At 41.9% G+C, this 27,336-nt stretch overlaps 1 protein-coding gene across 3 annotated transcripts in view; it reads right to left on the bottom strand.

Annotated features, from left to right (window-relative positions):
* The window catches only part of CADM2 (cell adhesion molecule 2), an 864,141-nt gene that overhangs the window by 188,796 nt on the left and 648,009 nt on the right, over positions 1-27,336 (bottom strand). For all 3 annotated transcript variants that reach the window (XM_054973275.1, XM_054973277.1, XM_054973276.1), the window contains one exon: positions 21,524-21,694. In XM_054973275.1, coding sequence (XP_054829250.1) covers positions 21,524-21,694 — 171 coding nt within the window. The remainder of the gene's footprint in view (positions 1-21,523; positions 21,695-27,336) is intronic.

The raw sequence follows: 27,336 nt of genomic DNA, 5'->3' as shown, positions 1-27,336 counted from the left end.
CACCCTCCGGGGAGTATATGGGAAGACGGTCTCTCAGGTATGCTGGTCCCAGTCTGTTTAGGGCTTTATAGGTGAATACAGAAACCCTGAACCTAATCCAGAACTCCACGGGAAGCCAATGTAGCTCCTGCAGAACTGGAGTTACATGTGTCCTGAAAGGAATACCCATCAGGACATGTGTAGCAGCGTTCTGGACCTGCTGTAATTTCTGGGTCAGACTCAAGGGAAGCCCTGTGTCAAGCGAGTTACAGTAATCCAATCTGGAGATGACCATTGCATGGATCACTGTTTCCAGGTCATTGAGAGATAGGGAGCAAGCTGCCTGGCCTGCCGAAGATGGAAAAAAGCAGACCGGGCAACAGTCACGACTTGGGCCTCCATTGATAAAGAGGAGTCCAGCATCACGCCAAGACTTCTGACCGGCAAAACGGGTACAAGTGGTGCCCCATCGAAGGCCAGAAGCTGAATCCCCCCCTCCAACGTCCCATGACATAAGTACAGGACCTCCGTCTTCATGGGATTTAACTTCAGTCTGCTCTGCTTCACCCAACCAGACACAGCGTCCAAAGCTTTAATCAGGGCTTCTGGAGCCAAGCCAGGCTGGCCATTCAACAACAGACACAACTGGGTGTCATCAGCGTACTGGTGACAACCCAGTCCGAAACTCCGTGCCAGCTGGGTGAGGGGGCGCATATACTGATTGAACAACAATGGGGATAGAATTGCCCCCTGGGAGACGCCACATACTAATGGTTGGCGTGCAGACACCCTCTCCCCTAGTGCCACCCTCTGTCGCCGACCGTGGAGAAAAGAGACAAGCCACTTTAAGGCAGTCCCTCGTATCCCCACATTAGCAATGTGGTGGGTCAATAATTCATAGTCAACCATGTTGAATGCTGCTGAAAGATCCAGTAACACCAGCAGCACCAACCCACCTCAATCCAGATGTCTACGGAGATCATCTGTGAGGGCAACCAACACTGTCTCAGTCCCATGGCCTGGGCAGAAGCCAGACTGGAATGGGTCCAGGACCGATGCAACTTCCAAGAAAGCTTGCAGCTGCCCCATCACTGCTCATTCAATCACCTTACCCAGAAATGGGAGATTCGAGACTGAGTGGTAACTGGACGGGTAGGTGGGATCCAAAGTTGTTTTTTTCAGGAGAGGCTTCACCATGGCTTCCTTTAATGCCCCAGGAAAAACCCCAGAGCTGACAGCCTTAACTAGCTGAAACACATTTATTTTGGGGAAATGTGGGGCAGCAATAATATTTGATTATCGCACAGTGGCCAACTCAATTTAAAAATATATATTCAAATCAATAATGATGTAGACCAAGCACATCTTGTAGGCATAACATTTATACTGAGAGGAATACAGTTCAAAAATATTCTTGTTTTGCTACATTTTTTTTGTCTCTCCCCTCTCTCAAGAAAAGTTTTATTATTACATGGCATGAATGCTCATTAGAAAAAGCTTTATTTAGTTCTAAGAAATAATATGAATTGTGGAATTCGATTAGGTACATTCAAGAAAGCTAATATCCTTAATCCCTTTGTGTTCAGCTCTTTAAATGCTTGATTGAAAGTTCTGAGAATGCTTAAATATGCACCTGCTGTTTCTCCTTCTGAGCCCCTGAGTGTCAAAGCTTGATTCTACAGGATTTTTTAAAATATATCCTGCTTTAACTCTTAAAAGGGTTAGATATGATAGGCCTTTTCAGACTGAAGGTATGGAATTAATGTTGAATAAGCAAAACCAAGCTAAACTAAGGAAGTGAACAAAAGCAACGATGAATCTAAATTTTAGACTTGGAAAAATCTAAAAATTGGAAAAACTGGTTGCAGGGATTTAACAGCCAGAAGCTTGAGAGAGAGAGAGAGAGAGAGAGAGAGAGAGAGGGTATATCACAAGAACTAAGCTATCATGTTGGAAGTTGCCGAGCAGCCCCCAAGATGCTTTGGCAGAGTGGAGACTGCAAGAAGGGAAAAGACAAAGGCAGCAGGAGAAGAAAAATACAGACAGCCATAAGTGTTTGGGCTTTAGTCACTGTCCTCCCTTTACTCTGCCCCCACCAGTTCCAGTTAATCCTTACTGCTAGGAGGGAAAGGGGAAGGCAGTCAGGGAAGGCAGGCATTGAACACCAGCAATGATTGAGTGCCACCATTGCCATCCTCTTCCTATCATTCTACAGATTGTGCCAACAGAAGTGTTCAGGAGGGCATTTTTATAAAGGAATAAGAATTGCTGTTTAATAGAGCAGTCCAGAAGGGAGGACTAAAGATTAACTGGCATTTTTTTCCTGTCTTTTTTTCAGAACCAGAGCCTGGTGGCAGCAGAGCTTCAGCTGCAGCATTTAAGCTACTGGGTTTCTATACAAGGTCTAATATATAAATTTTGAGGCAAGAGCTGCCATTTGTACAGTTGGTGACATATTATTGCCTGGCCTATTTCATCAATATAGCTGTGAGATTAGGATTGCCAGATCCCCTTGCCATCCCGGCAGGAGGCTGGGGACCTGGCGCTTATCTTTCTTGTGGCCACAGCATGTGCGCACAGCCCTGTGCACATGCAACGATGTCACTTTGGGTGATATCACTTCCATGTGCTGGAGCACATGCGCACTTCACAGTGGGCCAATCTGGGTCTCAAACGGGCCCAATCCGGCATGTTTGGGGCCCACATATGCCCACTGCAAAGCACGTGTGCGCTCTTGGGACGGCACAATGACCTCACTCCCGGGAGTGATGTCATCACGCTGCCCTCAGGCGCGCGTCCAGGAGGCCCATTCCCATGCCCTTCTTCTCCACCGGCCAGATGACTGGTGGCGGGAGGTGGAAAGTGAAAATGAGGTATCCTCCGCCTCCACCGGTGGAATGGGATCTCTGTGCGAGATACCAACCTTCACTGTATGCTAGGTGTGACATCTCTCTTGTTCTTCAGGAAGAGCCCTAATTTATCACAGAAGTTTATTGTTTTTTCCCTACATCCAATTGATTTTTATTTTCATTCCTAGTTAAAGCATGTTCTTTAGAATATCGATCTTGTGCCATCAGATTTAGTTATAACTTGCTTTACCAAGCCTCCTATGAGCAAAAGTTAAAAATGGCCTTATTTCAGAATTGGAATTGCAGGACTTCCAAAGCACAATTGGCAACCAAGTACTTGACCAAGTTCTCCAGTCTGATTGACTATGATTTTGTTTTCTTGTCCTTTAACATATAGGCAACTTGAAAAACTATGCATCTGGTTGCTGACTGGATTGCTACACAGCTCCACACTGGTCCTGACAATGTCAGCAAAATTAGCAGGCTCCACTCCAGTCTAGTGTATGATATTGTATGACGACTTTCTGAAAGCAGAAGCATATTGCCGGAAAGGATAGTTGGTTGCAAACAAGAGATGTAATAATACACTCTTCATGTTTGGAGCATGGAGATGGACAGTATGTGGCACAAAGAGAGAAGTCTGGTTGGTCAGAAAGATTGGGAGAATGTCTTAGGGAACCACCAGCAAAAGCCATTTGCCTCCCTTTGATTTCCATCTGACCCCATTACAATGGTGCAGTATCCTTGTAATTGGTGCACTGGTGTAAATGTATTGACAAAGTATGGATAGCAAATCCACATCAAGCCACAATTTCTGTGCTTTGGCTATTCAGATATTATGTCTATCATATTTAAACTTCCTTTATTAAGACATAATGCCTAATTATAGTAGCAAGCCTAAATGACAGAACATGATGTGCTATGGAACACTCAACAAATATAAATGTCTTCTGGGGCAAGAGAACCTTTCTGCATTTGCAGAATCTGCAGGTGGGCTTACAGAAAAAGTGAGACAGACTCAAGCACATACTATCGCAGTGATTATTTGTGCATGAGATTTTAAAGATTATTTTTAGTAGCATTTCATATCCTAGATTGCACCTTCTCTAGCTTTGGCTTGTTGAACTCATGTTCCATTCCATTTATATATATATTTAATTTTAGTATAGTCTATCAGCAGGTTTTTTTAATGTTGTTACAGAACAAATTAGTACGGTTTAATCCAACATGGATCTAATTTGGTTTTCACCATTTTATATGCATTATAAAGCAAAAATGTTATATGTAGATTACTTTATGATTGAATGACTCTTGAACATTAAAGATTTATTATATTGCTTTTTTATGTCGCTTAAACACAGACAACTCTGAAAGAATTTAGAAATAAGAGCAAGAAACACTTTTCATCACTTGGTACTACATGCCTCCTGAATAAGAGCTTTTTATACTAAATACATTTATTATCCAAATACAAATCTATTTTACTATCATTCCATATTTTTATGGTATCTGTCTTCTAGATTTTTCCTGTAATAATTTTCTGATAGGAACAGATGTAAGTTTACTGCATGACCTTAAAAGCAGATCTCCCTTAATTGGCTTTGGGTGTGAGAGGAATGACAGCCACTTTGGGGGATATGTCTGGGGGTTGGGATCTCTGCACCCAGTCACCATCTGCTGTCTTGTTGTCCCTCTCCTGGGGCTCCCTCGGCTTCAGCCATCCACTTGGCCTTTGCTTGCCCCCACTTCCTCCTGTGTGGGCCACTTGGTCACTCCACACCTGGGCTGCATACTCCCTCTGCCCCGGAAGCTTCAATGAGCAGTTGGCTTCAACTGTTGGCATATCCCTTACTTGCACCCTACTTAATTTGCTGTTTTGTGTGAGTGGAGCACAGGTGCAGCAAGTCCTTGGATGACAGGGAGCCCTTGGAGTGGGGTGGGGGTGCTGAGTCCAGATATGCTCCCAGATAGGCTGGCATAATGACTATGCCCCAATAGGCTATAAGGGACTATAAACCAGAAAAGGGTGAGGAAGAGATAAAATCTATTACAGAAATATCTACCCTTTAACAAATATACTAGATATTAATAAGTAAGAAAGCATTCACCTTAAAAGCTGAGACCAGTTGAGGAAATGCAGTTTTGAATGTTCTTGCATCTAAGCACTTTGCACATGGGAAAAACAGCATATCAGGAAAAGAACAGGATCAGATAATTTCTTCCCAGTGTATAGTTTCCATATATAAGAAGCTGAAAATTTTTTGGAGGACATTTAGTAAAATGGTACTCTACCAGCAGTTGGTAGTGGTGAAGTTCAAAAAGATGTCTTGCTGAATGTTTGGCTCAGTCCCCAATAAGATCAGTTATTACAGACACCATGTTTAAAAGCTCCTTTGAAGAGACTGGAATGTAAACAATAATGCTAATATAAGTGCAAACTGTTTTAAAAAAACTGAAATACATTAAACCCATGGTGGCACTTGTAAATGACAATTTCAGCATGAATATTTTCAATGTGTAATGATGGAAGTGTCATCACAGACTGAAAATAATTCCTACAGTGGTCATGTGAATCTCTCATGAATCTGTCCTTCTCATTTCATTACATTCAGTACATATTTGCTTATGAAATATCTTACTGCTTTATTTGGCAGTATTATATATATTGTTTATACATGACTTAGCTTGCTAGTTTCCCACTGGGGGTAGGGAATTCCAGCTCTGTTTCCTGCCACAGCTCCTGTGGCAGATATGTAAAAAAATGTAAAATAAGTCACTTCCAGGTGATGACGTGACATGTCTTCTGGGAAGTGGCGTCAATCTGCAAAAGGAATCACCAGAAACTCTATGGTTTTATCATAGCATTTCTGGCAGTTCCTAGAGAGGTGTAATCCACTTCCCTGCCACTCCCGCGTCCCATTCCCCCTTAGATGCCAGCCTATATGTGATACAGACACACTGCCATCATTTGTAATCTGAGAACCATTTTATAATACTTTTATACAAAGGATGTTAGAAAAAAAATAATATCCTAAGAGATAAAAAGACAAAAAGTGTTGCCGATTACTCACTTCTTATCCCCGCGCAGGTGCAGTACGTGAAGAGAAGTGAGTATGTGGATAAGAAGCAAGTCAGGGCATAACTGTTTGCCTCCCCGCCACCTCCTTGGCCTAGGAAGACCCAGTCCAGCAATGGGAAGACCCAGCCCCATGATGATGAGCCTTCCCACTTCCTCGGGGCTTCTGAGGAGCCCGTTGCAGTGGCGCCCAAGAAGCCCACTGTGGCAGCACCCAAGAAAATTCACTGCTGTGGCCTGAGGAGCTCCGCTGCTGCGGAGGAGCCCACTGCCACTGTGGGAAGGCTCAGCACAGTGGTGGTCCTCCCAAAATCCCACAGTGGCTGAGGGGGTGGGGCTTCCCACTGCCTCCACTGGGCCTTAGGAGCAGTGGCTGAGGGACCAGAGGAGGAGGGAGCCCCCGATCTCTTCCCTGATCGCCCTCCCTCAACTGATACCACAGGGGGAGGTGCAGAGGGGAACCACTGTTAGGGCCCGTTATATTTTTCCAAATAACGGGTCTTATTGCTAGTTGGTTAATATTTCATTATAAGCCAACAATATTAGACCAGAACCCTCCAGAAGGTAAAGTGTATGATTGTACATTAACCCTTTGATCCCACTATTCTCTTTGAAAATAAAAGTTTGGCAGCAAATGATCCTACATGATTTTGAATTATTTTGCATTTAAAACAGGGATTTCTTATTTTCATCTGTCATTAACCTAATTGATCTCATTTAAACATGCAAATTGTGGTACTGAACTTTTATGTTAGCAGATTTTTTTTAGTGCTTATTCTAAGCATCTTCTGGATTGCATCTGTTCCTAGCATTCATTAGTATGAAAATAATTAAATAAGATAATGTTGTTTATAATGTTTACATTATAATTCATAATGATAATTATAATTCTGAATTTGAATCTGCTCCAATATTTAAGAAAGAATATTAGATTGATTGCTCTTAAATATTTGTGTTTATCACTTTTTAATTTCTTTGATGTGTTTTTCTATTACAATAAAAATATGCATGAAAATAAGATATTTATGGAGCAGATAACAACAATGTTGTGGTAACAATTTAATTGATTTTGTCTGATGCCATCTAAATACTGGCACATAAAAGACGTTGCTATAATTCTAAATAATTATGTTCACTTCAACATTGCATAACCATGGGATTCGGTTTCGTTTCCTCGGCCATGTTGGACGCTCCTCTCCGCAGGTCCGGAAGGAAGCATCCGAGCAGCCTGACCAGGTGGCTGACCTGCGAAGGTTAGCCCCCAAGACTCCCAGTGAGGGTGTCAGGGTCCAGAGCGTGACGGGAAGAACCCCCCGAAGTCGATGCAGCACTCATGAGGGCAACAAAGAACTAAAGTTGTTGGAGAACCAACTGATCGGGTTGCAAGTGGATCGTGCTCAGACAATATTGCGTCTCCAGAATGTGAAGGAGGAGGAAAATGAGAATTTAAAGGATCTGGCATCGTAACTTTTGGCGATACCCGCGAAAGCAACTAAAGAAGACTTAAAAAGCACCATTTTGGAAGTCCGTCGGGCTTCTTCAAAATATGCAACGAAGCGTCAGCTGCCTTGCGAGATTATTATTGACTTTTCATCTAAGAAGATTCGGGACACCATCCTATATAATTCATACACCACGGTGATAAAGAAACAAAATCTTCATGAGTTTAGATAGTTTAAAGTGATAATGATGAGTTATGTCTGTGTGAATTGGGTATGTTCAAGTGTACAGTTCATATTTTGTTGGTGTTTGTATGGCTTATGGCTTCGGCCGGAAAAGCAATAAACATATTATTATTATTATAATTCATACAATGCGGACTTGGACTTTCTGGGCAATAAGGTTAAGATATTGAAGGACGTTCCATTTTTAGCTCGGAAAAGAAGATTTAAATATAAAAGGTTTACAGCTCTTCTGAGGAAACGTGAAATAAAATACAAATGGTTATTTCCGGAAGGTATCTGGTTTAGCTATAAAGATCAAGCTCACAAGATAACATCGGAAGACCAGCTAAGGGACTTTGTGTGTAAACATCAAGAGTTCCAGCAAGAAGAAGAGGATTTCAAGCCTGAAGGGGGAGGGGAGGAGGGAACGAGCACAGTGACTGTAGCTGTTCAGAGAGAATTGCGACCGAGTCCCAGAGGGGGGAAGAAGACCTAATCCTGATTGTAGTTTGTATTTTATAAGATCTACCAATCTAACAGCATTTTACAAAGTTCTAATGCTAAATAATTGCAGTATGAAGGGAATGCACTACTTGTAGATGTAGTGTTTGTGTTGTTATGTGTTGTTTCTTCCCCTTCTCCCTGTTCCCACTTTTTCCTTTTTGTAGTACTAGTAATTAAAAAATAAAACAAAAACAAAAAAACATTGCATAACCATAAGAAACAGAGAGCTGCCAGTCCTTACGTTTCTATAAATGTCCATGGATTGAATTTATATTATTGACAATTTTATACTTCAAATTGTCCTTAAACTGCCCATATGGTCATTTTTATGTTTGCTGAGTTCTGAGTTTTGTAATGATCTTAAGACATAAAAAAATTTCACTCAAAGCAAAGTAAAACGTTTTTTAATAGAATATGTTTATATTCTGTCCAGGTACTTACTATAACTGGTTGCTGAAGTTGTACATTATGGACAAGCTGAAATGCCATAATGTTTAATGAAGAATATAACAGTATTCAGTGAACAAGAATTATTTCACATCTATAACACTGTGAAATTATAATGCTTATCCAAGGAATTCTGTGACTCACTTAATAATGGAAACTCTTGAATATTCTTATTTTATTAGTACTTAAAAGTAGCACTCTCTTTTTCCCCAAGCCCAGAAAGTATCCCAAACCTGATGTTCTCTGGCTCTTTAGGATCCTGTGCAAAGATACTAGTCTGTGAAATCCTATAAAGAATTACACCAGTCTAAGCCCAATGAAATGGTATTGCTCGAATAGTGAGGCTAGGCATAGCATGAGCAGTCAAGAGCTACAATGCAAAGTCTGACCAAGTAATATCAATCAGACTTCAGGGAAGGCCTGTTAACAGAACCATAATTCATGTTTATGCTCCAACTACAGATGCTGAGGAGGAAGAAATTGAAAATGTTTACACAAGCGTCCAAGAAAAAATTGATCATACACGTAAACAAGATATGCTGATAATCATAGGTGACTGGAATGCAAAAGTAGGAGACAAAGCAGAATCAAACACAGCTGGAAAATTTGGACTAGGATCACAAAATGAAGCAGGACAGTGACTCATAGAATTTTGTAAAGCCAACAACACATGCTTCAGGCAACTAACATGGAAATCACCAGGTGACCAATACAGGAACCAAATAGATTACATAATTGTAAGCAGAAGATGGAGAAGTTCTATTTTCTTTGCTAAAACAAGATCAGGAGCTGTTTGTGATTAGACATGGGCACGAATTGAAATACGAATCAAATTTTGTGATGAATTGAGCCAATTCATGTTTTGTGAAATACATTTTTGTGGGGCCGCAGTTTTCACGAAATTCATGACTTTGGGGCCGATTTGTTCTATTAGTGAATGATTCATGTGATTCCGGACAGGCTGGTGGCAATCCATTGATTCCCTAGGCCACATAGGCCCGGAACGTCTGCAGACATTTTGTTGACATTGGAAACCCCATTCTTAGCCCACATAACTTTGATAGGCAGCTCTCCCTGCCAACTGGAGAGCTTCCATTCTGCCTTATACAGCAAGGAGCGGGGGGGGGGGGGTTAATCCCCTAGGCGACTGAGGAGATGGGCCTTCTGTAGCCATGGGAACACCAATCTCACCCCTCCAAACCTGTTAGGCAGGTCTGTCTGCCAACCAGAGACCTCCTGTTCTGCTCTAAGTGAGCATTTCTTATGTAAGACACAGCTCTCTGTGTCGCACTTTTCAGTTCCAGTAGACAGTGGGAGAGGGAGGACCTGTTGCTGGGATTTGGAGTGAGAGAGTGGAACTGGGAGTTTTGGCTGGATTTGCTACTGCTTTAAAAGAGACTGAAAAGCCTCTTTCTTATTTTCAGCTCTTGGCCTTGCTGGGAAGGTCACTGGGTGAGGGTGCCTTCTTTCCTCCACCCCACCCAACCCCAGTCTCAGGGCATTGCCTCACTCTGGGACCTAGCTTGATTGCCTACCTTTTTTTCTTTAATTTTCTTTGCTTATATTCTTATTTAGAGCATTTGTTCTTGCTGGCTTGTTGGGTGAGAGTAGGTGGAGGAAAGCCTGCTGAAGTCTCCCTGCAAGTTTGGCATCTCTGGGTATGAAGGGGACCATTGAAGTACCCTGGGTTCTGATGAGTCACGAAACTAACGAATCGTTTCACAAAACAGGACAATTTCATGAAAGTTCATGATTCATGGAATAAGACAAAACATGAAATGCTCGTTTCGTGCCCATCTCTAATTGTGATACAGATCATGAGTTGCTAATATCAAAAATTAGAATAAAGCTGAAGAGAAACACTAAAAGAACCATAGTGCCAAAATACAATCTAAATAATATTTCTGAAGAATTTAAAGACCATGTAAAGAACAGATTCACAATACTAAGTTTAATTGATTGTGAGCCAGAATAACTATGGGCTGAAACCCAAGATATTATCAAAGAGTATGAAAAGGCTATTTCTGTAGCCAAAAGAAAGGGGAAGCCTAAATGGATGACTAGGGAAACACTTAAAATTGCTGAAGATAGACAAGAAGCAAAAGGTGACAGAAACGCAGCTTTTCAGCAACTTGCACGCCGAGACAAATAAATCTATTATAATAACCTGTTCAAAGAAATAGAAGACAACAACAAAAGAAAACAACAACCTTCAACAAAGAATCTTTTGATGAAAAACCAGAAATCTTAGAGAATGAAGTAAAAGCTGCACTCAAAGCAACTGGGAGAAACAAAGCACCTGGAGTAGATGGGATACCAACAGAGCTATTTCAAGCTACAGAAATTGAGTCCATCAAAATCTTAACATGAATCTGTCAACAAATATGGAAAAACCAAACAATGGCCCATGGACTGGATATGCTCAGTCTTTTGACTGTGTGGATCCTGAAAAATTATGGAGTGTTAAAATAAATGGAGGTGTCACAACATCTGATTGATATGGTGTACAACCTACACTCTGGACAAGAGGCTACTGTAAGGTTTGGTTTCCAATTGGCAAAGGTGTCAGACAAGGATGCATATTATCTCCCTACCTGTTCAACCTCTATGCAGAGCATATAAGGAAAGATGGATTAGATCCAGAAGATGGTGGAGTGAAAACTGGTGGAAAGAACATTAACAATTTGAGATACACAGATGACACTACATTACTGGCAGAAAACAGTGAAGACTTGAAACAACTACTGATGAAGGTTAAAGGAGAAAGTGCCACATCAGGATTACAGCTGAACCTCAAGAAGACAAAAGTTATGACTACTGAGGAACTACATAATTTTAAAGTCGACAATAAGGAAATTGAAATTGTTCAGGATTTTCTGTTCCTTGGCTCAATCATTAAGCAAAAGGGAGACTACAATGAAGAAATCAGAAGAAGATTGATACTTGAAAGAGCAAGTGAGGGAGCTAGATAAGATCTTTAAAGATAAAGATGTCTCCCTGGGGATCAAGCTGAAAATAATCCAAACTATGGTATTCCCCATTACTATGTATGGATGTGAAAGTTGGATGTTGAAGAAATCTGACAGGAAAAAAATTGATTCATTTGAAATGTAGTGCTGGAGGAGAGTTTTGTCAATACTGTGGATTGTCAAAAAGATTTTAAAAAGTGGCTTCTTGATCCAATCAAGTCTGAATTCTCCCTAGAAGCTAAAATGACAAAACTGGGGCTATTGTACTTTGGTCACATCATGAGAAGACAAAATTCTCTGGAAAAGTCAATAATGCTAGAAAAAGTGGAAGGCAGTAGGAAAAGAGGAAGACCTAAAATGAGATGGCTTGACTTAATAAAAGAAGCCACATGCTCCGGTTTGCAGGATCTGAGCAAGTCTGTTAATGATAGGATGTTTTGGACATCTTTCATTCATAGGGTCGCCATAGGTTGGAGGCAATTTGATGACATATAACACCCACACAAGCCCATTGAAATCAATGAGCTTAGACTGAAATAACTATTTAGGATTTCTCTGTAAATCCATTGAAATCAATATGCTTAGACTGAAGTTATTCTGTGTAAAATTGCACTGTGAGCATCAGGAGCGTTTGAATACCTACCAGTTAAGCTTTTATTTATTTGTCAGTTGCAGTTATGTAGTCAATTTGTTGATGGGCTATTTGCAAGCTTCTTGGGGATATTTTCAACAATCAATAGATCAATGCTTGTTTTTTCACATTTCTGCAATCCCATACCCTACTGCATGGTTTATTGAATGTCCCAGTCATTGATTGTATTGACTGATACTATGCAATCCATCTTGAGTCTCAGCAAGAAAGGTGGACTATAAATAATGTAACATAACATAAATAGATGCAGCTGGTTTCCAAATCTGACTTTTAAAGTGCAATCCTAAGAGCCCTTTCCTGAGAGTAAGCTCCATGGAATTGACCTGCATAGGACTGTGAGTAGAACTGCTTAGGATTGCTTTCTTAATCTTCTGCTAAGGATGTTTTTGCATCCTTTATAGGAGCCAGCAAAATATCAGAGAGGGAGATAACTAACTGATCAGCTGAGACCTGGGTTCTGATGTGGCCAGTTTATTATAATGCGTTTCTTTTTCTTTGTAACATGTTTTTTGTTCTGCAAAATGCTTGTCACAGATGACACTAGAGGCTGTAATCCATGCATTGTGCTGACAAGGGGTCTTAGAAAAACAGGAGAAAAAGTTTCTAAGTACAAGACCGATCAAATGGACACTGTGCTTAGATTATTTATTTATTGATTTATTTATCATCCATCTTTCTTGATTTTTTTCAAATTTGAAAAACAAGCATTAAGCCAAGCACAGAGTTTGTTCCATGTTTAGTAACATGGGAATTCCTAGTAGGCACATGTCTACATCAGGAAGCAGTACCTAACATAGTAGATTATAGTCCCAGTCCCTACCAATGCATCTTTCTGTGCTACTACTTACAACACAGCCCTATAATTAAGTTTTGCATAGTTTGTGGAAAGCCAGGAGACTGGGAGCTTCCCTGACCTCCTCAGGCAGAGCTTTTAATAAGGAAGTGGATTCCACAGAGAAAGAACATGAGTGGGCAGCTGTTGATTTTGCCCAACTGCAGGGTGGTATCTGCAGAAGGCCCTGTCCAGATGAGCGCAGCTGCCGTGGTGGAACATAGGAATAAATATTTAACAGTTCATTCTCATGCAACTACATACACATCACTTATTATACAAAACATTGAACTCTACAATCACAATAGGTACTGCATCGACAAATTTTGCCAGGTACAACCGAAAATCCTGAAGATACGACAGTTCTTTTAAATATATTTCTTCAATCCTGAAGATACGACAGTTCTTTGGTTTTCGCAAGACCAAAAGCCTTAAAGATATGTTAATAAGGGCTGATGTTAGTGGGGGAACCCATGTACAGCGATTACCAAAGGGGAACTTTAAATGTGGGCAATGTGAGATTTGTGCGATGCTATATGAAGGCAAGGAGATCTCCATTAAGGGATATAGACATATCATTGGCCATTTCGCAAATTGCCAAACGAAAGGGGTCGTATATGCCCTTAAGTGCCCATGCGACTTGATATATATTGGCTGCACTCTGAGACCCATCAAAGTGAGGGTGCTTGAGCACATTTCACGAATCCGAAACAACGTGATGGAGGCACCACTTACTCAACATTTTAAGGAACAGAATCACCAGGAGAATAATTTTAAGGTGATGATTTTGGAAGTGGCCAATAGAGGTGAACGGGAAGGGGTCCAGTCTTGGCTCCTTCGTCGGGAGGCTTACTGGATCTTCAAGCTTGACTCTGTTAAACCAAAGGGATTGAACAACGAATTATTACTTAACTGCTATTTATAAAATAGGGTTGCCTCGATGGGGATTGACTTATTGGGGGTCTGTAGCTTTAACGAGGAGGGTAATCAATTAGCCAGCCGCGATAAGAGTGTAATTTACATGAACAGTGGGCGCGCCAGAGAATGCACGGCCGCCTTTCTTCGGGTCGACTGTTTGCCAATTTGTATTACGAAAATGTACCTCTGATGTGATGTGTAAGTATAATAGGGGAATTTTGTATCATTTGAGGTATTAATGTAATGAAACTGGGAAGTTGATGTACCTCTATCCTTAATAGGAAACACGCTCCTGACAAAGTGGGCACGAAATCTGATGTTTGTAGCCGGCCCCAGATTGAGCGTGAGGAAGGGCTTGTTCCTTACCTGCACATCCATTTTCATCTGAATGGAGAGGATGACATACTGAAGGAGTGTTAATTGAGAAATTGAAGAAATATATTTAAAAGAACTGTCGTATCTTCAGGATTGAAGAAATATATTTAAAAGAACTGTCGTATCTTCAGGATTTTCGGTTGTACCTGGCAAAATTTGTCGATGCAGTACCTATTGTGATTGTAGAGTTCAATGTTTTGTATAATAAGTGATGTGTATGTAGTTGCATGAGAATGAACTGTTAAATATTTATTGAATGGTTATAGTAGCACTTGCACTTGCACTTTAAAGAATTTTTCACTTGACTTAGTATTTGGCGTGGACCATAAGTTCTGTCAGTTACCCGTGGGGTTTCTCCCTCCTTGTGTATCTTTTGAAGTGATTACGGGTACAGCCATTGTTACCAGTAGTGTGGTGGAACATAGGGCTAGAGGCGGTTGCACTGATATGAGGGACCAATGTCATGAAGAGTATTGAGTATGATAGTCATGTCCATACGTTGAGCCTGGTAACTGACAGGAAACCAATGAAGTGACTGCAGAATTGGAGTGATATGCATGCTCCATCTAGCTCCAGAGAGTAAACAATCTGCAGAATTCTGCACCAACTGAAGTCTCTGAATCAACTTTGAGGAGAAACCTATGTAGTGCATTACAGTAGTCTTAATTAGAGATGGGCACGATCCGCATTACGATCGAAAAAACCCCACGATAATGGCAATCGCGTGATCGTGACCCGGCAGATCGTGATCGTCCACGGCCAACGATCCAGTGATCGGGAGAGGCCTGGATCGTTGCGTTCGGGCTTGGATCGGGGATCCAGACACTCAGGCGCCAGCAATCTATTCCCCTGGCAATGGAGCCAGGGGAAAACCTGAGCTCTATTTGTCCTCCTTCTGCCACCCTGGAAACCCGAATGGAAGCCCAGATTTCCTTGATGAGCAGGGCTTCCTTCCAACCACGGAGCAGCAAAGCAGTCACAAGTTGGGAGAAGACAACCAGGGGAGCGAGGGGGAAGGGGGTGTTCTGTAGCCATGGGCACTCCAATCTCATCCCTGCAAACCCTGATAGGCAGCTCTGATGGCCAAACACAGACCTCCTGTGTTGCTGAATGGGACCTGAGGGGAGGTGGCTCGCCGCCGCCTCCCCATGCCCGCCAGGCCCGGCGGCCACTGCCACCACCCACCTTCCCACATAGCTGGGAATACCAGCGAGCCCCGCTTTGGCATCCACGATCCACGATCCATGGCTCGGGAACGGGAGATGATCGGTGTGGATCGTTAATGTGGGATCGTTGTCGGCACCGATCCACGATCAGCTGGATCGTTAATTTTTTTTTGGATCATGCCCATCTCTAGTCTTAATGCTACTTTGTCATGAATCCAGGTAGTCAGATCAGCTGTTTCAAGGTAAGGGGCCATCTTCTAGGCTAGTCTGAGTTGCACATGCATTAATTGCTTCTCTATCAGCAAAGATGGATCTAGTATAACTCCTGAGGCTCTTTACTGAGTCAGTCAGAATTAACTGAACCCCATCAAAGGTTGGAAGCATAATGTCCTTCAAGATCTCTGTTTTTCCAACCAGCATCATTTTTATGTTGTCTGGGTTTAATTTCAATTTTTTTTGCTTTCAACCAGTTGACAACAGCTGTCAAGCAGCAATTCAGTACTTCTACTACATCAGGGGATTTGGATAACAAACTAGGGAGCTGGGTGTCATCTGCATATTGATAGGATCCAATTTCATGGGTACAAATGAGTTCTTCTAAGGCTTTACATAGAGATTGGATAACATGGAGGATACGATTGTGCCTTGTGGAATCCCACACGATAATTCTGTGAGGATCCTCCCTCACTGGCGCCCTCTCCTGATGGCCTGCCATCCTACCAGCTCTCCAGGCAGGTGTCCTCCGGCCTCAGATGGGCAGGGAAGGGGGTTGCACCACCTTGTTCCTTCTCCTGCCCTGGGAGTAGCAGCACGCTCCAGCTGTCTCTCCCTGCACTATTCTCCTCGGCCTTCACAGGAACCTGAATTTAAAGGCCTCCCCTTGCCCCACCTCCCTAGCTCTGCCCCCAATTGCCACCCTGTCTCCCTGACTGGCCCTGCTTCTAGCCTATCTGATAGTGGGGCTGGGTAGACTCTGCAGTCTCCTGGCCCCACCCACTCCATCCCCACCTAGGGTGGGGCATTTGGTCTGCTCTCTACCTGGCTCGCCCCTGCTGCTTCTGAACCTGTCCCAGTGGCTCCCTTGGCATCTTGGGGCCTGTGTCTGCCTGGCTTGTGCTGATGGCAATCTCCTGTGAGCCTGGATGAAGTGGAGCCATCTGGGCAACTGCAAGAGACAGATGAATCTGCTGAGTGGCTTCAGGCTGTTCCCGGGCATCGGCTGCAACTGGCCTAAGGGTGAGAGAGGCCTGGAGGCCTGTAGGGGCTCCTGCAACTGAGGTACTGCCAGAGGCTGTGCTGCAGGGCCTAAAGGGGGTGTCTGCTGCTACAGGGCTGGTGGTGGGGGTGGGCAAAAGGCCAGCGTCGCCAGACAAATTCCTACACTGAGGATAGCTGGTCTCCAGCAGCAACCCTTTGAGTTCATCACATGAGGAACAATTTAAACCAGTCCAAAGCACATCCCCTGATACATTTGTAGTTTGAGAACAATATATCTAAATCACGATTGAAAGTTCTCTCTTGTAGTAGAAAATTAAAAATGGCAATGCAATAATTTTCCAGCACTGGTTTTATATGATGAATCTGGCAGTGTCTCTTGGCCTCTGAAATCCTGACACACACAGCTAAGACAATATTTTACAAAATTGACAACATCAGTATGCTTACACTTGCTAATTCTGTTATTTCTACAGAATAGGCAACAAATCACTATTTTAAATTATGGGTATGATGTTGAAAACCAGTCATAAGAAACTAGCTTCTCTTTTATAATGTGACTAGAGTATTGGATGACAAGTTTAAAATTCCATTCTACCGTGAAGTTCACTATTTGTTCTTGGGATAGCCAATCTCTCTTCCTCCTCCCTGTACCAGTATGGGTGCTCTTTCATTAACCTTAAATGATGCAACATAGGATTCCAGTGTACTTTAACATCTCTGATACTTCAAAGGAATAAGAAATAGCATCTGAGACGCCATGAGAAATTGAGAGGTGCACTTGTCACTTGCTGTCATCCCTTGTCCCCATCTGGCCTAACCTAGCAGGCCAGCCCCTGCTTGAGCCTGACCCACAGTAATGGTGATTATTTTTTAAAACCTGATATCCCTATTGTATCATGCATCCCTACAACTCTACAAGAAGATTCGAATTAGACATATCGAGCAGGAATTATTTAAATGGGTTGTATATGAAAGGAGTGTCCCTCTGTGTGTATATCATTATACTCTCTCAATTCTCAAAGTCCTTTCCATTAATACTGTTATGAACTTCCCACTTCTTGGTTTAATTTGAATAAGAGAATACAAAGAAACGTATGGCATCTAAGTAATATCTATAAATCAGCAGAACAATCAAGTAGCTTCTACCTCTGGCCTTTTGTGGGGTGCTAGAACCATATTCACCCTCGCCTTGAGTAGACAGCAGTCAGGCCGAATCTCCAGTCCCAAAAGAAGACCTTGCCTCAAGGCCCCAATGCAGCAGATTAAGTCCAAGGAGTGACCTATTTCATGTGCTATTCTTTGATACAGTAGATCATGCTATCCTGTTGAGACATTTGGATGCAGAAGTAGTTATCAGGGGATGTGCCTTAGACTGGTTTAAGTTGTTCCTTGTGGATGAGATGGACTAAGATCTGGGTTACCCAGGTTTAGTTCCCTGCTCTGCCATGGAAGCCTGCTTGATGACCTTAGGCCAGTCACATATGCTCAGCCTAACCTATTTCACAGGGATGTTGTGAGGATAACATGGAGAAGAAAATGATGTAAGCCACTTTAAGTAAGTCCTCACTGGGGAGAAAAGCAGGGCATAAATGAAATAAAATAAAATAAAAAGTTGCCATTGGAGTCCAGCTATCTTCAGTATGGGAGTTTGTGGACTACCACAAGATGCAATCTGGTCTCTCATGTTATTCAACTTCTGTGTAAAGCCTTTAAGAGAAATCATTCATAGCTTTGGAATTGGATGTCCTCAATATATGGATGACACTCAGCTCTATATCTCTCTATCCCAACTGGCTGGTGATGTGGTAAAAGTTTTGAGCCATTGTCTGTCTACTGTGGTTAAATGGCTGAATGTGAACAAACTGAAACAACAAACAAGATGAAAGTGATGCTGGCTAGGAAAGCCAGTGTCTTGAAGGACACTATGCTGCTCATTTTCTATGGGGTTCAGCTGACTTGATTAAGGGCCTAGGGATTATACTAGATCCAGTACTGCTGTTGGAAAAACAATTTAATGCAGGTGCAAAAAACATTTTCTTTCAACTTAGTTTGGCCCAGAAGATGGCCCGCTGCCTTGACACAGCCAATCTGGCCATCTGGATGCCCAACATAGTATCAATCAACAGCTGCCTGTACACATGCTTTCTCTGATGTTGCACCCACTTTATGTAATGGCCTACCTGAAGAAATCAGGAAAGCTCCCACTCTCCTGGTTTTCTGCAAACAATGCAAAACTGAGTTGTTCGAAAAGGTTTTTACTCAGATAGGAGGTCTGTACTGCAAGAAGGTTATCCCAAAGAGATGCTTCACTAAAAAGATAGGGACCATAGATTGTTGCTTTAAGTATTGTTGCTTTAAGTATGTGCTACTATGTGCCATCTGTTGCTTTAAGTATGATTCTGCTGGGTAGTTCTATGATGTGTCAGTCTTAGAATTGCTTAGAATTGGGGGGGTGGGGGGTTATACCAGTCTTAGAATTGCAATGTGTCAGACCTCTCCTTGCCTACAGACAGCCCCCCAACCTTAAACAACTTCTCACTTACAATCATGAATCGGCTAGCAGAGTCACCAGCACAGGTACCAGGCCCTGCGACAGACCCAGATGCCAGCTCTGCCAGGGAATACAATTACGGGACCCAATGGCATCAACTACACTGTCTCTGGCTCTTACAGCTGCTCATCCTCCAATGTGATATATGCCCTCATGTGCCAACAATGTCCACCTGCTCTGTACATTGGACAAACCAGCCAACCTCTACACAAAAGAATAAATGGACCCAAATCTGACATTAGAAATGGCAATGTCCAGAAACCAGTGGGAGAACACTTCAATCTACCAGGACATTCCACCAAAGACTTAAAGGTCACTGTAGTCCAACAGAAACCTTTCAAAAACAAAATCCAACGGGAAGCTGCTGAATTGGAATTCATATGTAAATTTGACTCTGTCAAGCTGGGACTGAATAGGGACTATGAATGGTTATCTCATTATCAGAGGTAACTGATTTCCTCAACAGAAGCAAACTGATCACCATATCAGAAGGAGCTGTTTGCATCTACCCTGCCCTCCCCTCTCCTCCTCTATATCCGACCAGTTTCTTCTTGCCCTCCATGCATCTGATGAAGAGAACTGTGATTCTCGAAAGCTTATGCTACAATAAAATCGGTTAGTCTTAAAGGTGCTACTGGACTCTTTTTGATTTTGCTACTACAGACTAACACGGCTAACTCCTCTGGATCTGTGTCAGTCTTAGAATTGCTTATGCTCTGTTTCAGCATTTCTTCAACTCTGTATTGGATTTCTGCTGATTTTATGTCTTTGCAAATTCACATTTAGATACCCTATTGTATTATTTATTTAAATGTCCTTGAAATTGACTGTACTAAACTCACACTATGTAATCATCTTTCAGTTTCAGTGAGAAAGGCAGACTATAAATGGCATAAATAAATAATAAATCAAGACTAGACTACTGCAATGCACTCTACATAGGTCTTCCCTTGAAGTTAACTCAAAGACTCCATCTTGTGCAGAACACTGCAACTTAGTTATTCGGAGTTGGGCAGCGCATATATACTTCTTCCATTTTGCAGTCACTCTGCTGGCTGCCCATCAGCTGCTTGGCTCAATTCAAGGTACCTGCCATTATTTAAAAGGCCTTCATGGTCTATGTCTATCATATCTGTGGGGCTGCCTCTCTCCCTATGGTATACCATGACTGTATCACTGATCAGAGCAGGGCTTTCCCTGCAAATGGGCAAAATCAGCAACTGCCCATACACACACATTCTCTATTGTGACCCGTGATGAGGTCAGGAAGGCTCCCACCCTCTGGGATTCCCTCAAAATATGTAAAACTTCAGTTATTCAAGAGGGCTATTTTACACAGGTAATAGGGCTATAATGAAATATTTCAGAAAGATTCTTTGGTGAAAGGTTAGGGATTGTGGACTCTACTACAGTGATATAGTACTTACTGTCTTTGACTATGAACCTGCTATGTAATTTCTGCATAATTTAACACATTAATGTTTATGCTTTGTTTCAGCTGTTTTCATATTTCTGTGATCCAAACCTTCCTGCATGGTCTTATTCCTGACTGTTTATCAGGATCACACCTTTAGTCTCAATGGGAAAGGCAAACTGTAAATACGTTATATAAATTAACTAACTAACTAACTAAATAATCCTGCATCAGTTTCACAGAGAACAATTGTTACATCCCCTTCTCTCTCATACTGTGTATAATTTTTCACATGTAACATCAGCTAAAAATTACTAGGTCCTTTTATCCAAATTGTTTCTAGTTGCCTCTGTCCCTCTCTCAAATGCTGATGGGTGTCAAATTATAAAATCTAGAGACCAACAAACAACCAAATCCTTTCACCCATTAGTTGCTAGTTAGGCAAAATCATAATACTGAGCCATTTTATAGTAATCGAGTTAACCACATAACAACGTTCCAGTTTAATAGGGTTTTGCTGACAGGATGATCTAATAAATTAGAAAATAAACATTTAGGTGCTATTAATGGACTACATTGCATCATCATCTCACTATCATAACAACAGTGGTTTTTACTAATAAAATAATTTTCCAGATAAATTAGAATTATGAATTCTGGCACACATTCTGGGTTTGGATTAATTAATGAAAATTAATCCAAATCATCATATTTTTTAATTCTGAGATGAACAGTCTCACATATTTTCTCACAAATTTAAATTAGATATATGCCTGCTATTTTAATCTTCCTACAAACTGAGAATACTTTCGTCATAAAAAATCAAATAATTAAGAAAACTCTTTTCATAACCGAAAGCAATCTTAGTAGTATCTTGAAGTAGAAATAATCCATACACATATTACTTACAGTGTATTTCTAGAACTTGCATTGCTATTTGAGGCGTTGAATTCAATGATTCGTGATCTACTCTGCAACTTACAACTGCACCATCATCACTACGATCTGCTCTGAAATGCATTGTGCTGCTGACAGTGAATGTTTTCCGATTTGCATCCTCTTCTTTTAAATATTTAACATCTGCAAAAAATAAAGTTTGCAATAGTTTATTTCTACAGTTTGGGGTAATAAAAGGCAAAAGAAGGCTAGAGTATGTGAAACCATTTTAAATAGCAAATGACAAATGCACCTTTCATCATGTTTGCTCACTCTTTCAAAGCAAACAAAGTTCTATTTCCAGACATTCCATTATTTGTCTTACAAAACTACCAATGCTGTCATTCCCAAATGTACACAGACACAGATGGGAAAAAGCAATTTCAATATCAACCAAAAGGCAGAACTGTCAGAATGAGATTTGGTTTCTCATTATCTTTGATATAACTAGATTACAATCCAAATAATCTTCCCCTCAGGTCCATTAGAGAAACAGAATCTTTTTCTTAAATCATCTTATTAGGGGGGTTTAACCCATACATTTCTGAGGCCCCAGGCCAAAAAGGGAGGAGAGTATTTTAATAACGAATGGATATATTAAACAAAATGTCAACTCTTAGCCTCTCCTATTAAAGATTTTGGAAGACCTTCAAATGAAATTAAAAGTTTGAACTTTGGCAATGTTTAGGAGAAGGAATTTCCACTGCTATTTATCAAGTTGACTTTTCTGAATTAAAAGCTCACAGTGTGATGGAGCATGCTTTCAATATGGAACAGAGAAGAGCAACTATGCATGGAACGTTGACCTGTCTCTTAAAATTGTACTGGCTAATGCAAACATCTTGGACAACTGAGGAACTAGTGTCTCCTACTTTATGGAATGGTCTATCTGAGAATGGTAGGAAAGCTTCCACTCTCCTGTCCTTCTGCAAACTGAAAACCTGAATTATTCAAGAGGACTTTTGACTCAGATTGGAGGGCTGTATTGTAAGGAAGTGGTCTCAAGAGATCCATCTGTAAAGGGATAAGGAAGGACCACATACTTTACTACTATTGCTGTAAACGTTGATAAGGTGTCCTGATTTGTGGATACTTAAATCCTGAGATTGGAACCATGAATGCACAAGACAGATATTCCTACACACCTGAAAAAAACTCCAGGTTTGCAGAAAAACCTTACAACAAAATTTTAAAAAAGTCCATGAGGTGGGGAGTAAAGAAAAACCTAAAATGATAAAAGGAGAGCCTGTAGCTTTAATCAGATGCCATCAGTGGCTGTTACTTGGCAAGTTCAGCCAGTATTGCACCCTTGGTTTCTGTAAGGAAAAGGCAGGGGGAAGGGCTGGGCCATTTCTGGGCTGTTTTGGCCTTTGATGGAGGAGTCAGTGAGGCCTGGCCTGGCTGCAACCAATGGACAACTAGATAGCATGTGACTAGACATGGGCACAAACAGAAAAAGAAGCGAACATGGTGTTCGTTGTTCATTGTCATCCATGAACAACGGACAATGAACATTGACGAACAAGACCTGTTCATGAACATGTTCGTTGTTCATTGTTCGTGGGGGCCAGCAGGCTAACCTCCAGCCATCAAGATCCCTACCACACCACTCCCAGAAACCCTACCTGAGCAGGCAGCAGGAAATGTACCAATAATCAATAATAGCTTGGCTCAGAGCCTGGCAGCAGCTGTGGAACTTGGAGGTAGATCCCTATCCCACCACACACAAAGAAAATTCAAGCTCTAATGCACTCTCCCCGTCTCTCTCTCAAAATGCCAACAACAAATGTCTCTCCCTCACTGTGTGCAAAATCAGAGCTGAGAGCCCCCCTCCCCCCTGCTCTTTGCTTCCTTGTAACAAATGTGGAGCTCCACACTTGAAAGGAAGGTCTGCCTATCAAGCTAAATTGGGCTTAGATTGGGGTTTCCAGGGCAACAGCAGGAGTTCACACAGAGTTCAGGCAGTCCCTGCCTCCGGTTGCCAAGGGAATTGATTGCAGGTGCCAGACTGTCTGGCTTAACGAACAGCAACGAACAAGGCTTGCAATGACCACCTGTTTGTTTAGAGTTTGTTTAGAATAGGGCCTCACGAACAGCTTGTTCGCGAACAGCTGATCGGGCTGTTTGTGGCTTTTTTAGTTCGTATTGCTGTTCTTGGCCATCTCTACATTTGACATACATGACTTACCCAGGCGTGGCTGCTTGCTATGTTCAACGGCACCCCTCCCACCCCAAAAGCCACTGTAATGTAGAGTTTAGAGTTTCAAAGAAGGAACTGGGAAACCCGTGTTCAAAGCCCCACTCTGCTGTGGAAGCTCATTGGATGAATGATTCAATCACACACTCGCAGCCTAACCTACCTCTTAGGGTTGTTGTGAGAATAATATGGAGGAAAGGAGAATGATGTAAGCTGCTTTGGGTCTCCTGCCCCTTGCGGGAGGAGGGGGAGGACGCTGCGGGGCCGCAGGCCATGAAAAGTGTGGGGTTGGAGTTGGGTTTGGGGCTGGGGTGGGGGCTGGGGTTTGGGCAGCTTAAAGGGATCCCCCCTGCCGCCTGCCAGCTGATAGTTTAAAGGGACCTGACACTTGCAAGGCAGGAAAGGGCACAGGTTTGAAGAATGTATGGCAGCAAGCGAAAAGAGTCCTCTATTTGCTGAGTAAATCAGTGCCTCTGCTTCAAAAACTAACACTGACCATCACTGAGCAAGTAGTTGGGCACTCCTTCATCTCTCATGGTCTTACAGCCTTGGACACTCAGCTGGCTCCAGAGACACTGGTGGTGAGGGATACTCTAGTCTTCACTCCGTTTCTTCTGAGACCTGTCAGAATGAGCAGATCCTGCTTTTGGGCACCCCTTTTGCTGGCCCTGCCTCCGATTCCAGCTGCTCAAATCGGGACTCCCCTGGGGTAGGGGCCGACTCTTCCATCTCTTCATCCTCGAAGGAGGAATCAGCTAGCTGGCTCTCATCCTCAGAGAGGAGACATAGTTTCATCCATATTCTCAGTGTTAGTGACTGTGCTCCCAGATCAATGTATAGTTGGACTTCCTAAGTCTGAAAGAGATACCCAATAGTTTGGGCCCATGGCTTGCAGAATGCTGTCCCCTAGAGGCTGCTTGTTTACATTACAACAGAGACCAAACTATGCCAGTGTATACAGAATAAGCGTATCTCCCCTGTGCTGTTTTCATCCTTAATAAGGGAATTATGACAAACTGAAGAAGCTATCACATGAAACTGATACAAGTGCTTTCCCCTAATGAGCTACTGGGGCGAGGCAATAGAAATCCTTTCTGTGAATGTGCAGGTTTTAAAAAAAATATTTAGAGTCTGTGTCTTGCTTGCCTTGCCCAACCCCCCCCCCTGCTTCATCAATCATAACACATCTCCCTTCCAGGACCTAGAGTCTTTGCCTGGGAAAGCCTGTGGGCTTTTCATGGAGGATTCCTATTCCAAGTTAGATTTATGGCCCATTCAGTTGGGATGGCCATGATTCCTTCCCTGCATCGTTGCCTGTGTTTACAGGAGGAGATTCAAGCTGCCTATCTGTGGTGCTCCTGGAAGTGTAGTAGTTATAAATTTCCTACTTGAAAAGTCCTCCCTAGAGTAGATGGTACTGTGTTTCTGTTGTATCAAAAATATAATTTAGAATCCAAACAAGGTTTATCTTAAATCTTAAACAGGTATCCTTCATCCTTTAGTAAGGCAGTCTGGACCCAAGCCAGATCTCCACTCCTCTACTTCATGTTTCCTGTACTTCAATACTACATCTCCCAGTAGGCCCTGTTGTTCATAGCCACTGCTATATCCAAGATAATTTCAGATCGGTGGCTGTGTTGGTCTGTAATAGAAGAGCAAGATTCAGGGTCCAGTAGCACCTTAAAAACCAAATAGATCTCCATGGTATGAGCTTTCAAGAGTCAGAGCTCCTTTTGTCAGATAAAGGATCTCTGACTCTCGAAAGCTCATACCCTGGAAATCTAGTTAATCTTTAAGATGTTACTGGACACGAATCTTGCTCTGCAATATCTATGAACACCACATTTCCCTCTCCCTTAAGAAACTCATAGTTGTAAAATTTGCTTATCTAATAATACAATCAACGGATATCTGTCTGTCTGACATATATGACAGAAGCAGCTAGAGTTAATAAATGTAGACTAATAAATTAAGACCACTGTCTAACATTACATAACATAGCCTCTAGGCCACAACGGTAGTCATCTAGCTCTTGTAGCCCATCTTTCAGGCCAAGTCTCTGATGGTGCATCTTGCAGTGCAACAGTTGGCTTAAGTCATCTACCAAAGGCTGAAGATCTGAGCCAGTTCTGTGTTCTGTCTGATAAGCTGGTCCAAAATGGGAAGCATTCCATACATGACCACTAGGAAGTATGTAGATGTAAAGTCCTCTTTTTTCTTAACAATTTTGAGAGGGGATGTAGTGTTCTCCTTTATGGAGAATTTTAGGTTTTCTTATTCTAACAAAAGAATTACAGCTAATTTTTGGCTCCTTCGCCTCACAATGCCTGTCTGCAGAAGCCTTACTTTCCTCTTGTTTCTTTCTCTCTTTTTAGGTTATAAAGATACATCAGTCCTTGATTTAAGAAATACAGCAACATTCAATTTAGTATGGATATCCTATGGAATAGTTCTGCAGGTGATTTCTGTGTTGTAGGATGTCATGTAGCCCTGTAAGCTTGCAGGAAATCAGTAGTAAAGATTTTCCATGCTTTTCCTTCCAATTTAGCTGTTTGCAAACTCTCTTTCAAGCTTCTGTTAAACCGTTCAATTTCCCCATTAGCTTGAGGGTAATACAAGGGGTGATCTTCTGTATATAATATTCCATTTGGTAAGGAAAGAAACAGATCCTAGTGAGGTAAACTGAATGCTATTGTTGGAAATTAGTTCTTTAGTATTTCCTTTCCTACTAGAAAGTATAGATAGAATTTTAATTACTGTAGCAAAGATAACTTGGGATGTAAATTCTACTTCCAGCCATTTACTGAAATAATCTATTTGGGTGAAAACCTAGCAACACATTGGAACAGTGTCAAAGGGCCCTCAATGTCATTTACAACCTTTTCCCAACCAGCATTTGGAAGTGGGACTGGGTGTAATGGTGCTGGATGTGTTACTGCTGTCTTATCATGCTGCAGGCAGTTAACACAGGATTTAATTGCTGCTTCAGTTTGGGAATCCATTCCTGGCCACCTGTTCAGATTTCTTCTAGAAAGAAGCTCCCAATCAATTCAGCTGACATATTGATAAGATTTCAAAACCTGCTCCTAGCTTTCTGTACCTCTTCAGAGGTGCACGTTCTTGTCTATCTTGCTGTCTTATAACTTCAAACACCAGTCAAGATTATCCATATTTGAAAAATGTACTAAATATATACAAAAATAGTTCATTTGTGCTACCTCTTATCTTAACAAAGGCTATGCAAAATTAGAAATTACAAGTTTTGCATGCATAGGAATATCTTTTGGCCCTCCACAAATACATCCATCCTTGAATTCTGTAAAGTTAGACATTCCTGCCTTTCTCAGACACTCTCTGTACCTGAGCCTTAATACATTGTATGTATTGACATGAGGCTCTTCTAATCTACCTGGCCTTACAACTGTGTTACTCCATCGTTTCATGCCTCTCCAAGGTTGTTCTATTCTAGGCCTCTAGACTCCCTTTGTGGCATATCTAGTTATTGGGATGGCTACCTCTGTTTTTTTGTAAAAAGGCATCTTCCATGACTTTCTTGGTCAAATCCAGCATCTGTTCTCCTATAGTTCTA

This window comes from Eublepharis macularius, chromosome 3, assembly GCF_028583425.1.
Source record: "Eublepharis macularius isolate TG4126 chromosome 3, MPM_Emac_v1.0, whole genome shotgun sequence".
In the NCBI taxonomy this organism is placed as follows: domain Eukaryota; kingdom Metazoa; phylum Chordata; class Lepidosauria; order Squamata; family Eublepharidae; genus Eublepharis; species Eublepharis macularius.
The sequence above is the reverse complement of the archived record's forward strand: the minus strand, read 5'-3'. Positions and strand labels throughout refer to the sequence as shown.